The sequence below is a fragment of the Crocodylus siamensis genome, chromosome 10 (assembly GCF_052110815.1).
Source record: "Crocodylus siamensis isolate JL-2025a chromosome 10, ASM5211081v1, whole genome shotgun sequence".
Classification (NCBI taxonomy): Eukaryota; Metazoa; Chordata; order Crocodylia; family Crocodylidae; genus Crocodylus; species Crocodylus siamensis.
Genome location: NC_143404.1, coordinates 15,113,710 through 15,127,776, shown reverse-complemented (window position 1 = coordinate 15,127,776; position 14,067 = coordinate 15,113,710). Strand labels below are relative to the sequence as shown.

The window sequence follows — 14,067 nt, the reverse complement described above, 5'->3', positions numbered from 1 at the left end:
GATGTCAGTGGGAGTTCCAGGTGCTCAGTACTTTTCAGAATCAGACTGTTGATGAATAGGGCTCCTGATACCTATTATTAATCTGGTGTTGTAATTTGCAAAATGCAAACTCTAATTAATTTCAATGAAGCGGCAATGTTGAATACTTAGCAGGATACAAGTGGCAGCATGGAACACAAGGGCTTCATAGAGTGGCAGTCAACAGGGAAAATTGTTTTTTTTTCCTTCAAAGCCTTCTGTTTATTACATTTGATATTCATGGGCAATGTTAATGCAGGTTTAACTTCCATATTACCTCTGAGATCCTGATGAGTTAAGAGACTTCTTACATGCTGTACATGCTGAGGTTGCAAGCTGAGACAAGGTAATTTATGGCCAAGTTTTCACTTTGGTAGGTGTACATCACAATTTTTTCTGAGACATCTAGATTATTTGTAAAAAAATACATTTTAGTTTTCAGGCTCCTTTAAAGGCTGTAGTTTATATAGAAGCTTTGTTTTCCCCAAGTGCTTTATACTATTTGATTTCTTAATGTAGTGCAAGAGTCCTGCTCTGTGCATGAATACGAGGGTAGATGAAACTCTTAAAGTTTGTAAAATTTTTGTTAGTTAAGTTCCTTTTATTCAAAATTTGATTGGTTTTTCATTTAAAATTTTGCTAGCCTCATTTGATATTTCACTAGCTTAAAAGAGTAAATGTAACAATGTAATTTTTCTGCTTAGGGATTTAAATGCTTACAATAAAATTAGCTGAAAATATAAATTTAGAAAGTCCGTATTTTATTGCTGTTGCTTCTCATTAAACAGATTCCTTCTTCAGCACTGTTACCAGTTCTTTATGCCTCTCCTTGTCAATTGTCCCCATTTATCCTGACACTCTCCTGTAACAGTTTCATGGTTAGAAACACTAGGCATAATGAGCTCTATCCTTTACTTACTCAGGCAAAAATCCCATTGACTTCAATAGGAACTTTACCGAATTAAAAATTAAGGACTACAAGATATGTTTCAGTGTGCATTGCAAATAAGACAGGTATGTGAGTGACACATTGTAAAATTCAGCACCGTGTTATATTATTATTTGGGTCTGATTCTTTTTTTTTTCCCCTTTCACATTAATTCAGACATTCTTGGTTGTACAGTGCCCTCAGTAACTTAGAATATTATCTTACCTTACTTAGAAATGTCACTGAATATGTTGGAGTTTTCTTAGTAACATCACATTTAGAGCGGACAGAGTCAATGGGATTATTTCTGCTATTAGTATTTCTATTTCCATCGCATACAAGCCTGTCTGGACCGTGGTCCCTGGCAGTAGGTCAAGTGCGTACTGTGCTAGAGAGCTCTGAACTATGGGAAGACATGAGTTCCGATTGTGGCCTTGTTTCTAAATTGTGCTCTGACCTTAGCAGAGTCCCTTCACCTCCTAGTGCTTCTGTTTCCCTTTGTCAGTCTTGTCTACTTGCATTCGGCCCTTCAGAAAAGGAACTTTCTCTTACTGTATAATTATGTAGTGTACAGCACCGCGTCGTCTGGATCTTCCCTGGAGCTCCTAGAGGTTATCGTAATATAATGACAAGGAAAGCTGGGGAGGGGGCAGGGATCATAGATGTAGTTATGTTTGCAAGGCCTTTGTGGCATGACTATAAACAGAGAAAACAAGTGCCCGTTACCCCCTCTGTTCTTCAACCTTGCCATCATCACAGGCTGAATTAATCTTGCACAGCTGCCCCTTTGTCGGCTACCAGAGAAGCAGCCTCTGCAAAGATGAAAAAAAAAATGTAGTTACAAACTGAACGTATTGCCTGGTTGCACAAATTGTGAGCAATACGTTCATCCAGTGCAAAGTCACGTTGATTCACCTTTCATTTCGGGATGCCGCACCACAGTTATAACTGACCCATAGCAGGATGTGCGGTGAAATACTCCTTTGAAAACTTAGTACTAACTTAGTAAAGAGGGCGCCCAAGAGGGGCACTTTTTAAATAGGTTTTCTCAGGCATTTGACAAGTCGGGGAGGTCAGTAGAAAGAGGCCACACGCGCTGCATGTCGGGGGAGAAGCTCGAAGGCAATGAGGACCGTGCTCTTCAGGAAGCCGTTTCCAGGAAAGAAAAGCGGGTAACACCCGACGCTGGGTCTGCTGGTGCCATCTATTGAAAAGAGCGGAGGAAGAGCAGGATCCAGGCTAGGACGGGCTGACCTCAACACCAGGGAGAGCCCTGGAAAGGCAGAACTTCCATAGCAGGAAGTGGGACCACGGCTTTTCCACCAGGAAGACCCTAATAGGTTTTGTCAGGGAGAGGATAATAAGGCACTTCTTGAATAGGGGGTAATTTATCCTGATTTCAGAACAGCTTTTCTTGACGGGGAAGGGGCGGGGCGGGGCGGGGCAGGGTAGGCGGATGTTGGCAGGCCTCGCTCGGGCCGCGGGGCGGCGGCGGAGGGGGCGGGGGCCCGTGGGAGGAGCCGGGCCCGGGCGGGTCGCGCAGCCATGGGGGGGGTGGTGGTGGACGTGCGGCAGGTTTACAAGTATCCCTTCGAGCAGGTGGTGGCCATATACCTCCGCAAGGTACCGGGGCCGCCCTTGGGCCGGGGTGGGGCGGCGCGGCAGGGGGCGCTGTGCGTGCCCCTGCTCTGGCGGGCGCGCGGACCCGGATCTGCCTCATCACCTCCCGCCACGTTTCCTCTCGCAGCCCCGCTCAGGGCCTTCTGGGCCGGCTTCAGCGGGCGGGGCGTGGCGCGGCGCGGGCCCACACAGGCCGGGGCCCGGGTGAAAATACGATAAATACAACATCCGATTTGGGGGTTTCATGACTCGTTTTCAGAGCCGGAAGTATCGTCACTTCCGCACACTTGCGTAGACCCCATGTGCGAGTTATAACGGAGGAGCTCTATGGAGAGGTGTGGGCTTGTGATCTGAGAACGAAAATTTCCAGGCTTTTTTTTTTTTTCCCCTTATGTAGAGGCCCTCCTCATATGGTGAGGTCCCAAAGTGTAGTTTAAGCCTCCGTCCAGCAGGTGGGAGGCAGAGGTTCCCGCTCCGCTGCTCGACGCCGGCTGGGCCCAGCCCCTAGGGACGAGCTCGCGCAGCCGTGGAGCCTCACCTGAATGGCCCGCTGCGAGAAAACTTCCCTTCCTTCGCCTCGAAACTGCGGTGCGATTCACTTTATCGCTTCAAGCTTGTGACACGATTCACTTTATAGCTTCAAACCTGTGATGCAATTCACCTCAAACCTGTGGTGCGATTCACTTTATCGCTTCAAGCTTGTGACGCCATTTGCCTCAAGCCTGCCACGAGATTAGCTTTATTGCTTGAAACCCGGGATGCAGTTCACTTCAAACCTGCGATGTGATTCGCTTTATTGCTCCAAATGTGCGACACGATTTGCTTCATATTGTGTGCGCCCTTCTTCCTGGTAAAGTGAGAAATTAGAGAATAATGAATCCCTATTGACACTTTGTGGGCCATTCATTATTTTGTAACCCTCTTGCACGTCCTCTCTCAAGTGTCTCTTTTCTAAATGGGATAGGCCGGGCTTCTTTAGTCTGCTTTCCAACCTTTCCTAATCCTCTGCCCCAGGGTTATTTCCCCAAGGCTTTCCCGAGCACAGAGGTTTCTTCATGAAGTGTTTCTGGCAAAGAGGAGTCCAACTTGAGGAGCTGAGTTTCATGGTTGTTGGGGGCTGGAAGGGACCTTATAGAACATCAGGTCCAGGCAGGATCTAGGTCCTCCCGCTGTCGTAGGGTGGCCATCAGAGAGGACAGTCCAGTTGTCCTCTGTCCTGTATTGATATAAAACTAGATGCCTTTATGTCCTCTTGAAGAGAAAAATAGAGGACATATCCAAAAATATGTTGGATTTCATATCAATAGAGGATACAGTAGCAGAAAACTGGAATGTCCTCTATGATGGCCACCCTAGGCACTTGGGCTGCACTATTAAAAGTTTTTTTTTTAATATAATTTTTAAAAGAGGGTTTAAAATCATGGTCAAACCACAGAAAAAGGTTGTTCAAGAAGTGGCGTATTACAGTGATCCTGGGCATGTTCACCACTGGTGAACATCTCTGGAGTCTGTCTGCCTTCCACTGTGATTATATCTTCCTGGGTTTGCATTTGCGGGTGGGGGACAGGGTTAGCTAAACATTTGGCTTTCCTCTGTTGCTGTTCAAAAGATTCTCACACAAAAGCCCTTTTCTGCACAGAAGAATCAGTGAAGCAGATTAAGTACAAATAGTATCATCAGGTAACTTGATGTATGGGGAGGGAGAAGAGAGAGAAAGGAAGAGAGAGAAATATATATACACCTATACACGTGCACACATACCCCCACCTGTAATAATTGCAAGAAAGGAAAAGAAAATGTATATATGTGTATATATAAATATATGTAACATTTCTTTTCCTTTCTTTCAATTATTACAGGTGGGGGTATGCATGTGTGTGTGTGTGTGTGTATATATGTTTGTGTGTGTGTGTGTGTATTTTTTCTGTCTTTTTCTTTCTAGAAAGAATATATATATTTATCTGCGTGTGTATATACCATTTTCTTTTCCTTTCTTTCAAAATATGTATTTCTTTTCCTCTCTTTCACTTGTTACAGGTGGAAGTATTTAAACAAAGATGTGACATGAATCTCATCAGTATTTCTTTTGAGGCCATGCAGTCACCCATGCATGTTTGCCTTGTTTCTGGTCTCGTTCTGCCTGTGTAACTGTAAGTGAAAAGAAACCGGCTATGAAAACTCCGGCTTCTGTAATTATAGCAGGGAAGTGTTTTTAATATGGATGAAAGCATGCTTCCACGTGGACTTGGGATGTTGCTTGTGTGGTTTATCCTTTTAAGAACGGTGCCTTGCCCTTCTTTTTCAGAAATTGTTTCTTTGCAACCTCACTTCCATCTGTGCTGACTGCGTGTCTTAAGTAGGGCAGGTCCAGATGTGATAAGCAATTAAATCAGAAGTCTTTCAGAATTTTCCTCAGAAGGAAAGAGGTTGGGTGTCCATAGCACATGGATAGGATTGGAAATGAAAAGGTTTCCAGTTGACTTAGAAAAACAGCTCTCAGTTTGGTTACCTTATGCTACATTGTTACATGTTTAAAACATGCTTTTCAGCAGACTTAAGCCTTTTTTATACATCTCTGTGATGGTGTAACCAAACAGCTCTTGTTTATTTTACAACGTAAGTTATGATCCAGCAAGTACGTGCATGCAGGTGTTGTCATCCCCCCTCCTCCTTTTCAGCAATCAAGCAAGCCAGAGGGGCTGCATGTGTGCAGAGCTCTGTTGGCAGAAGATACTTGCATGATTCTGGCTTTAAGGGGCCCCTAGTAGGTTGTGTAGGCCCAAACTTTGTTTTATGTTTAAAAGTAAAAATCAGATCAGTAGAAATATTTCCAAGATGTAAATTTTAATCAAGGAAATAGTTTGCTTTGGCTGTAAATGTTCCCCTGTAGAATTAATGATTGCAGGAAGATGCTTTTATATCAGAGCAGTGAACCTATCTTGTCTGACTTGTGCAAGATGAAGGTAGTACAAACCAAAATATTAACATGAGAAGCAGAGTTTAAAATGGAAATCATTTTACATGCAGGGGAATAACATTTCATCAGTGCTGCTCAGAGTGATGATGCATCCTTCAACTTTCCTTTCTCCATGCATTGGTTTCTCTCTGGCACAGGGTTTAAGATAATTGCTCAAACTAGCCTTTGTTTGACATTTCCCTTGAATAAAAGCTGAAAACTTGAGGTGAACTGTAGTTTTTATAATGTGTTGACACTGGTTGGTGTGGTTTTTTTTGCTTTCTTGCTGAAACTTAAAAAAAAAACACAACAGGAAAATATGTAGCCGTCTCCACAGTATTTGTTTCTCCAGCATAAACGTTAGCAATAGCCCAGGGCATCTTCCTAACCCAGAATACCATGATGGTTTTTTGTTTATCTGCAGCCTCTTTTATTGTGGAAGACAAACATTATTGACTTAGGGCAACTTTATTGAAAACATCAAGGATAAATTTGGTCTCCTGCTTCTTTTTTTGATATTGTATTTTAACTCTGCTTTGTTCTGGCCTATTAGTAATAAACTACCTGTTGTTACAGAGCCTTTCTTTACAAAGGCAGGTCAGTCTGTTAGTTGGAACCAGATCTCATTGCCAAAGAAACAGGATGAGAGAGATTTTACAAACAGCTTTTTAAAATATAATGCTGAGTCTTAGGAAATCCAAATATGGGGTATACATTTTGGTCTGTCTTGGCTGAATCCATAACTTGTATCTTATAGGGTTTATCAGGGTAGTGCAGCTGCAGTCTTAGCAAGAGAAAAACAGCCCTGGGGAGAAACAAAAATGTATGCACTTGGAAAAGGCAAAAATCGACTGCTGTGGTCTGGGTAGTGCTATGAAAACTAAATTGACTGCAGTTGACCAGTCCTGGGCAGCCTGTTCTACCAGTAGAACAAGTGGCATCATATATAGGCACACTGACTGGTCAGCTGCAAGGTCAGGACCCAAATCATCTTTGGTTCCTGCCACCAGCAGTGGATGACCTACCATTTAAAATATAGAGAGAGATCCTTGCTAAAACCATTGGTAATCTATTCTCACAGGAGCAGGGACGTATGCTTCCGTGTTAGTTTTCTGTTTATATTAAGGATTTTGCCATTTCTTTAAAAACGTTTTTATCAGAATAGGCATAAGGGCACTGAGCAGCATTGTTCTTCCCCCAAGAAATAATGTGGTTACATTTTGTTTTAAAGGCTGTCAGTCAGATCCTGGCCTTGTTGAAAACAAATGAGAGTATTTGATGTGATATAGGAATAAGGGCTCACAAATTAATTGGTGTCATGTTTGCGTTACTATTAACCATTTTTTCGCCTTCCAGAGTGTTATGTTTCAATACTTAATTTCACCAAATTAGTTCACTGCTAATATACGATAATCCAGTAACTGAAAATGGCTTCTCTGTTGCCTGCTGAAGTTTATATAAAATATAATTCTTCAGTGTATTCCTTGAATGTATGTGTCCAAATGTTGGACAGTAAATACAGACATAAGTGCCCAGTCTGCAGTATTTTTTCTCTTATTTCTATTAATCTTGCACAGCTGTCCCTTTCTTGGCTACCAAGGAAGAAGCCTCTGCAAAGATGGAAAAAAAATGAAGTTACAAACTGAATATATTGCCCAGTTGCACAAATCTTGAGCAGTATGTTTGGCCAGTGTAAATAGTCATGCTGCTTAATCTTTCAGTTTGGGATGTTGCTCCAACAGTTAACTGATCATAATGGGATATGTGGTGAAATATTAATTTGAAAACTTAGTAATAACTTAGTAAAGGGGGCCATGGCATGCAAGGGTCACTTTTTAAATTGGTTTTCTCAGGCATTTGACAATTTGGGGGGTCAGAAATAGCTGTCACTGCTATTTCTTGTTAACTGTTCGAACCAAAGCAGTATTACAAATAGAAACAATATTCTGACATATACCTCTGCAAGACATAAAAAAGCCAAGGGGAGGAAAAGAGTGAGCCTAATTATGACAGTCGGAGGCATTGAGCAGAAAGGATTATTTTAACCTTTCTTAATTGTGACAGCACAGTACATTACTTATTTAAACTAGGAACATGGTCTCATGGAAGAAACCACTTAGTAAAATTAGCTTAATAAATCCTATGGTTCATGTTGATTTTATTGCTTTTCTATATATTTTTCTAATTTGCAGATACAGCGCTTGATGCTGTGGCTTTTATGTTGTACGAAGATAGGTTGAGCAGGTAAAACTAAACTTGTTTTCAGAGGTGACCAAATTAATCAGATCTGGGATTCTTTAAAGGGGCTTTTGTGCCTAAGGTCCCCAGGTGCCTCTGAGAATCCCGCTGTACCTTGTTTGGATTGTAAGAGTTCATGGACTGAGATGCATGGATGCATTCTTGGATCTCCTGCTTCTCATACAAATGACCTTTAGCATTCCCAAAGTGTCAGATTTTTCCCATTCATCTACCTCTCAATAATGTAATAGTAACACATAATTCTCCATAGCAAAAAAAAAAAAAAAAAAAAAAAGTGTGGAGTAATAAAATTCAAGCCTACTCCTGTAAAAACATACACAGTTTGCAGAATAGGGTTTTGCACCTTCATCAGATGAATTCAGTCTAAGATCCTGTGACCAGCAGAAATGTGTGATTGATAACCCTTTTTTCCCCCTGCAGGTATCAGTGTATATAGGTGACATGAACCCTACTGTGGACTGGTGGGGTTTCATGGGGTGCCATGCAATTTTTCTTATTTCACTGATCTTATGCGGGTATTTTCACTGGAATGTTATGCTGTATCTGTATCACTTTTATCACTGTATAGATTGTTATGCTGTTTTTTGTCTATCTTTATGATTTTAGACGTGGTTTAGCCAAGGGACTGAAATGTATACTTAAGGAAAAGTGAGGCAGAATTGCTATATGCCCCAGAACACAATGGCAAGGGATAAAGACAGTTGCCACTCCCACTGGCAGACGGATCCACTCGTGGGATTGGCACCCAAGTTATTGTTTGCTTGTAAAGCAAAAAACAGGTTCATAATAGAGAGATATCTGAGAGAAATTGCAGTTATCTAGAGGTGCTCCAGGTGACTTGGGAAGACAGGAAATTTCTGGAGGATTCTCAGACTCGTGCAGTGCATCTACACATGCTATTAATGTGAAGCAGTAAACTGTAATAAACTCCCCTCTCACTGGCCAGAGACAGGTTTAATTCCCTACTCCCTGTTCCACCTGCAGGGACCCAAGCTGGGTCTGCTGGGTGCTCCTTCCTTACCCCCCGCCACCTCCTGGAGTGGCAGGAATGGGAGGGGGAGTCATCACTGCAGGCAGGGGAAAGCCATCTTGGCCCAGCATGGCTGTTTTTCTCCCATTGCCTCCAGCTGTGACTGCTGCTGCACCGTGCAGTGCCGTTTGGGGCTGGAGGAGCTTCCATCAGCCCAGCAGCTTCAGCCCAGCTCAGGTTGAAGCTGCCGGGCTGAAGAAGCTACCCATGTCATGCCAGCTTCCCCTTGCCTGCAGTGGTGACTCCATTCCTGCTGCTTGGGGAGGCAGCAGTGGGGGCTCCAGCTGCAGCCTCCAGACTGAAGCCTTGCACCTGGGTGCTTTTCAACTTCCAAGGCATCTGGGAGCCAGAGCCAGAGCTCCACATGTGGGGCAGAAGCTTCCTGCCCCCACACCCAGAGTGGTGCAGTGCAGCATGGTGTGGCTACAGCAGCTCCACATGAGGGGAGCAGAGCAGTTCCCTACCCTGACCAGCCTGCAGCTGCTTGTTAGGCTGCAGCCCCGGGTGCTATACAGGGCAGGAGGCATGATGGTGGTGGCTGCTGGGCTCGGGGTCCACCGGCGCCTCTGAGCTGGCCAGGAAAGCCCGCCCCACAGCCAGCTCCCACCTGGCAGAGCCAGATGCCAGCTGGCGGGGGCCCTCAGGGGCTGGGATGGGGGTTATTCTCCCTCCCTCTGGCATCCAACGGAGGGGACAGGAGGGGGCTTATTCTGCTGCTTGGCGGCAGTTGGGACTGGCAGACGTGGCTGTGGCCCCTTGGGGACAGTGGGGGTAGAGGGGAGAATAACACCTGTCTCTACCTCTGCCTCAGGGGCCATGCTGGCCCATTGCTGCAGCAACAAGGAGGGGGCCAGGCAGACCCAGCTCGGGTCACTGCCAGTAGGACAGGGAGCAGGGAATTAAACCATTCTCTCTCCAGACCCCCGACCCTGGTCATCCCTGCCTGTCCCTGCTACCGCTGGGGAGCAGAGGGGTGGGGTGAGCCGGGCTGGGCTGGAGCAAAGAGCCCAGCCCACACGGGACAGTGGGGGACTCTGGTTCAAGTTAAACCAGGAAGGGGTCTGGGATAGATATTGCATAAACTGGTTTGAGCCAAATCAGTTAAGTTTGATATAACATTCAACCACATTTATCTCAGAGTGGTTTCAGCCATTTTGAAACTTGTTTATGTGCACTGAATGCTTGTTCTGTTACAGGTTTAAACCAGTTTCTGATCACTTAAGCTGATTCAGGTTAGGTGTAATGTCTGTCCCTAGCCACGGTGGCCAAGTTCTAGCACTGGCCTGCTTGGACTTGAATTGGATCATTCCAGATCATTGCCGTGAAACAATACAGATTTAGGATGTGTTATCTGTAGCTGGTCTGTGCCTCTGTATTGTGGTATGGGGCAGCAGTAGTAGGCCTGGTTCACTTCTCCTTTCCAGTGGAAAACTGAGGCTGTGTAGAAATTTAGCTTAGCTTACTCCGCTTATGTAGTAGTGTAGATGGTCAGTGTGGCAAGATGAGTGATTGAGTGATAATTATAGCATATATAACTATAGATTAATATAGACAGATTGTATCAATTAGACTGCAAAATCTTTAGGAGAGAGGCCTTATTTGTTATGCATGTGCATATCATGTATCACCTTTTTATTTTAAATATAAATTAATTACAGAAGTGTCTGAGAGGCCTGAAAGGGTTGATTTTTGCATTGTCAGTGTTTAATTTCGCTGGGATAAAAAAGAATCATTCAGAATATTTACTGATTTAAATATTTTTGCAGGTCTTTGATGCTGCCATTTTGATTTATTTGAGCTCCATTTGATCTTGCATGTAAAATCAACAGTTTCTTGCTTTGAGATCGTTTAGTTTTATGTAAACCATTACAGGTAATCTACATTGATTTCTCCCTACAGCTAAACGCAGAATCTGTCTTAGAAATCAGTTTTTCTCACAAATTACTTACCCAAAGAAGTTTTGTGGTTGGAATAGGCATCTTTAATTTTATAACTGATTTTATGCATTTAATTCAGTTTACTTTACTTAGGGTTGTATTTCATTGTATTAGAAAATAACACATCTGAGAAATTCTTGTGATATTTCTTGTCTTTAGAGCAGTCAAAGAATTTTTAGAAAGATAGCACATAAGGAGTTATTCAGTAGTTATATAGTGTTGGCTTTCTATAGCTGAAGAAAATAATTCATTATTTCCAATAAATAAATTAATAATAAAAAAGCATATTGCCAGTATGACTCAGAACATGTCCAGTTCATTGAAAAGGCAAATGAATTTCTAGACAAACAAATAGACAGCATTACATAGGTACCATACTAAACTATCATGGTCTTGGTTCTGGGCCATCACTGACTCTTAAAAATAATTGGAAAGTAAAAAGAAAATAAAGGCAAAGTAATTTTCATTGCATTTGTTATGAGTTATTTTCTATTGTTTGAACCTTTCACACAGCAATAGAAGGATAAACACTCTTTAAAATAGCAAAGTCTGTGAAAACTGACAGGGGAACTCAGGAGCAATTGTATTTTTTGAAACATCTTTAAACTTGTTTTTAAAAACAAATTATACTTCAAGTCCATCCTTCACCAGGAGAACTAATTCACTTTCCCAGTGGGCATAACATTTTTAATTTCCCCCTCCATCCCATGCCATACCTTTCCTATTAAACACATTTTAAGATTTACCTAGAATTTTTCAGATTCAGATCTCACAGTATTTGCAAAGGTTGGTAATATTATCTTTAAACCAAGAGGCGAGTTCATTGTTTAAGTACAAAGCAAGTGAAAGGCATAAGGCGACTAGAACTCTCCTTGCTCTCCCCTAGGTTTTAGCTTCAGCTGCATGATGCTGCTGAATCTCTTCATATTCTCTCATCCTGTCCAACTGTTAAAGCAATAAACAACCTTAGTAAACATGAACATATTTTCAGAGTTAATTGAATGGGTGCGTTACAAGATACTGACATTCCTCATATACTTCCTACATCTTTTTTTAAGTTATGAAACTGTGAAGCAGTAAGTGCGGTCTTTTGCTCCCCCCTCCCCCAATTAACGTCTGTCTTGCACCTTCCAGTGTTTGCCTTAATAAAATATAGAGAAGACAGATTCAAAGTCTTACTTGTATTGACCACAAGATGGCATCAAAACATTTCAAGGTGATGGTAAAGATAAGGAACAGTGGTCTTTTGAAATTTGTAATTTCCATACAAAAACCAAACTTGAAATTTCAGGTTGTTGGAGGGCTTCTCCCACCTACACTAAGGCGATGAAATAAGCTGTCCAGATGCTCTATATCCACATTCCACTTTGGGAGTCTGCCTTCTCACCACTGACTTTTCATCACACGTGGCAAGTGTCAGTCCACTGACTAACCCATGGGCACTCCCTAATTTCAATTCATTAAATGTCCCATGATTTTGGTGACAAATGGTGAATTGTACTACAAGCCCTTCAGGTTTGTGAATACTGATACAGGAAGAGCTGTTAATGTTGCAGTAATCTATTCCACTCTAGTTTTCAGTTGTTTGCTATTTTGTAACAGTCTCTGAAGCATTTGGGATGAAATTTTCCATGGTGTGCATGCATGTGTGTATGTATAGGTTAGCCTGGTGTGCAGGATGTGAAAAGAGAGGACACCTTTCCTGTGCTTCTTCCCTCTCCCCACATTATTGTGTATAGGGGTATGGAAGAGAAGGAGGAAGCGGACACAGTGGAAGTGTGGGCTGAAAAGTGTGTGCATATGCTGAGGGTGAAGGTGTCTGCAGGAGATGGGTGAATGGGAGTAAGAGCTATGCATGGAGGGTAGAGGGAAGCAGAGTAGGAGAGCAAAATAGTGATCATAAAGACTTTCATAGCGCAGATGCACAATTCAAGGGGCTGACTTAACGGTGATTGGGCAATTTTATTGTATCATTTTTTGGCTTTGCAACCACAGGTTTCTTCTAATTTGGATAGAATACATTAATAGAGAAAGGGAAGTATATTATCACTGATAATATTTAGCAGTAGTCATCAAGCAGATTAACTTTCTTAAATTGCATCTCCTGATAGGATACATATTGTTCATGGGTGAGTAGGAAAGTTAGTCCTGCATTATTGCTTCCTTTTGCTGTTGCTTCAGAGAAGATGAGGCATGGTGAGAGCCATCAGGCTGATCAGTCTTCTGTAGGAGGACTGAAACCTCAGTAGCCATAATGGCAAGGCAGAAAGCTTTTGAGTGAGGAGGCACCCCAGTAGGTCACTACAAGGCTGAATTAATAGAGTGAATTCTTTCTATTCTCTGCTGCTGTTGAACTTGAAGATCCTCGGGGAATAAAAACCTTGATGGAAGAGCATGGCTGGCTTGAAAGACTCTTTTGTTGCGACTGTTAGACTCACTGAACCATTCCATCTGCTTATAGACTTCTAACACCATTTCTTATAGTCTACTATGTAGGAAATTGAGTCTATTTCTGTTTAAATACTTGGGTAATAGAGTCTGCTATTTAGTGAAAGATTTATGTAAATGGCTTTTTGTTTCACACGATTGGGCCTTACAGAGTGTAAGTTACATTGATAATGTAATTACACCACTACTTCTGCCATTTCAGAGCAGCATGTTACATAGAAGCCTCCAATTTCACTACAAAATAGGAGTTTTAAAACCTTGCAGTTCCTTTTTAATGGGATTTTTATTCAGCAGCAACCAAAATAAAAATACATGGTAGAAGAGGTGTCCTGCAAGTAATTTATGACTACTTGCAAACTAGGATTTTATAATCCTAGTAGTTGCTGGCTTCTGGATGTAATTTCTTCACCTTCCCTCAATCTTTATGCTTGTCTAATGCCAATCTTTATCTGGCATTTTGTATTTTCTCATTTGGCATTGGTATTAGTATCTAGACTTCTGTTTAATTTACTGCAGTCAACAATGCTCAGAGGTATCACTTGCTTTAAGATTTGAATTTGAGACTCAGTTCATGTAAAAGCTGATTATTTATAGTAACGAGTTATGTTAACCACCTCAACGATTCTTCTAATAGAGGAATTTTAAAAATCCCAAAATGGCTTTCCTCACCTTTAGTACTCCTCTTTTTTAAATCTAAAACATTAGCTAGGGCATCCAAATGAGTCCGTGTGCTAGAAACAGTGGATACAATTTCTATATCTTGGTCATTTGTGGAGTCAGAGTTAGCTTTTCCTTCATTCAGTCCTTAAATGACTAGTTTCCATCACTTTATTTAAAGGAGATCATCCTTACCTGGAAGTATTAGTAGGTC

General features: G+C 42.2%; 1 protein-coding gene and 1 long non-coding RNA gene across 9 annotated transcripts in view; one reads left to right on the top strand and one right to left on the bottom strand.

Annotated features, from left to right (window-relative positions):
• Nucleotides 1–1,620: 1,620 nt before the first annotated feature.
• LOC149856270 (uncharacterized) lies at nt 1,621–2,895 on the bottom strand. Its single transcript, XR_016444385.1, has 3 exons — nt 2,561–2,895; nt 1,862–2,150; nt 1,621–1,758 (listed from the first exon to the last, which is right to left on the bottom strand). It is a non-coding gene; the product is annotated as an uncharacterized LOC149856270 (long non-coding RNA).
• Nucleotides 2,029–14,067, top strand: part of PRELID2 (PRELI domain containing 2) — a 48,961-nt gene continuing 36,922 nt past the window's right edge. For 4 of the 8 annotated variants that reach the window (XM_090064224.1, XM_090064223.1, XM_090064222.1 and 1 more), the window contains exon 1: nt 2,380–2,569. In XM_090064224.1, the coding sequence (XP_089920350.1) occupies nt 2,492–2,569 (78 nt within the window). In that variant the 5' untranslated portion in view covers nt 2,380–2,491. Of the gene's footprint in view, nt 2,119–2,372; nt 2,570–3,165; nt 3,417–14,067 lie in introns of those variants that run through there. The other 4 variants (XM_090064226.1, XM_090064228.1, XM_090064229.1 and 1 more) reach the window with 4 other exon arrangements.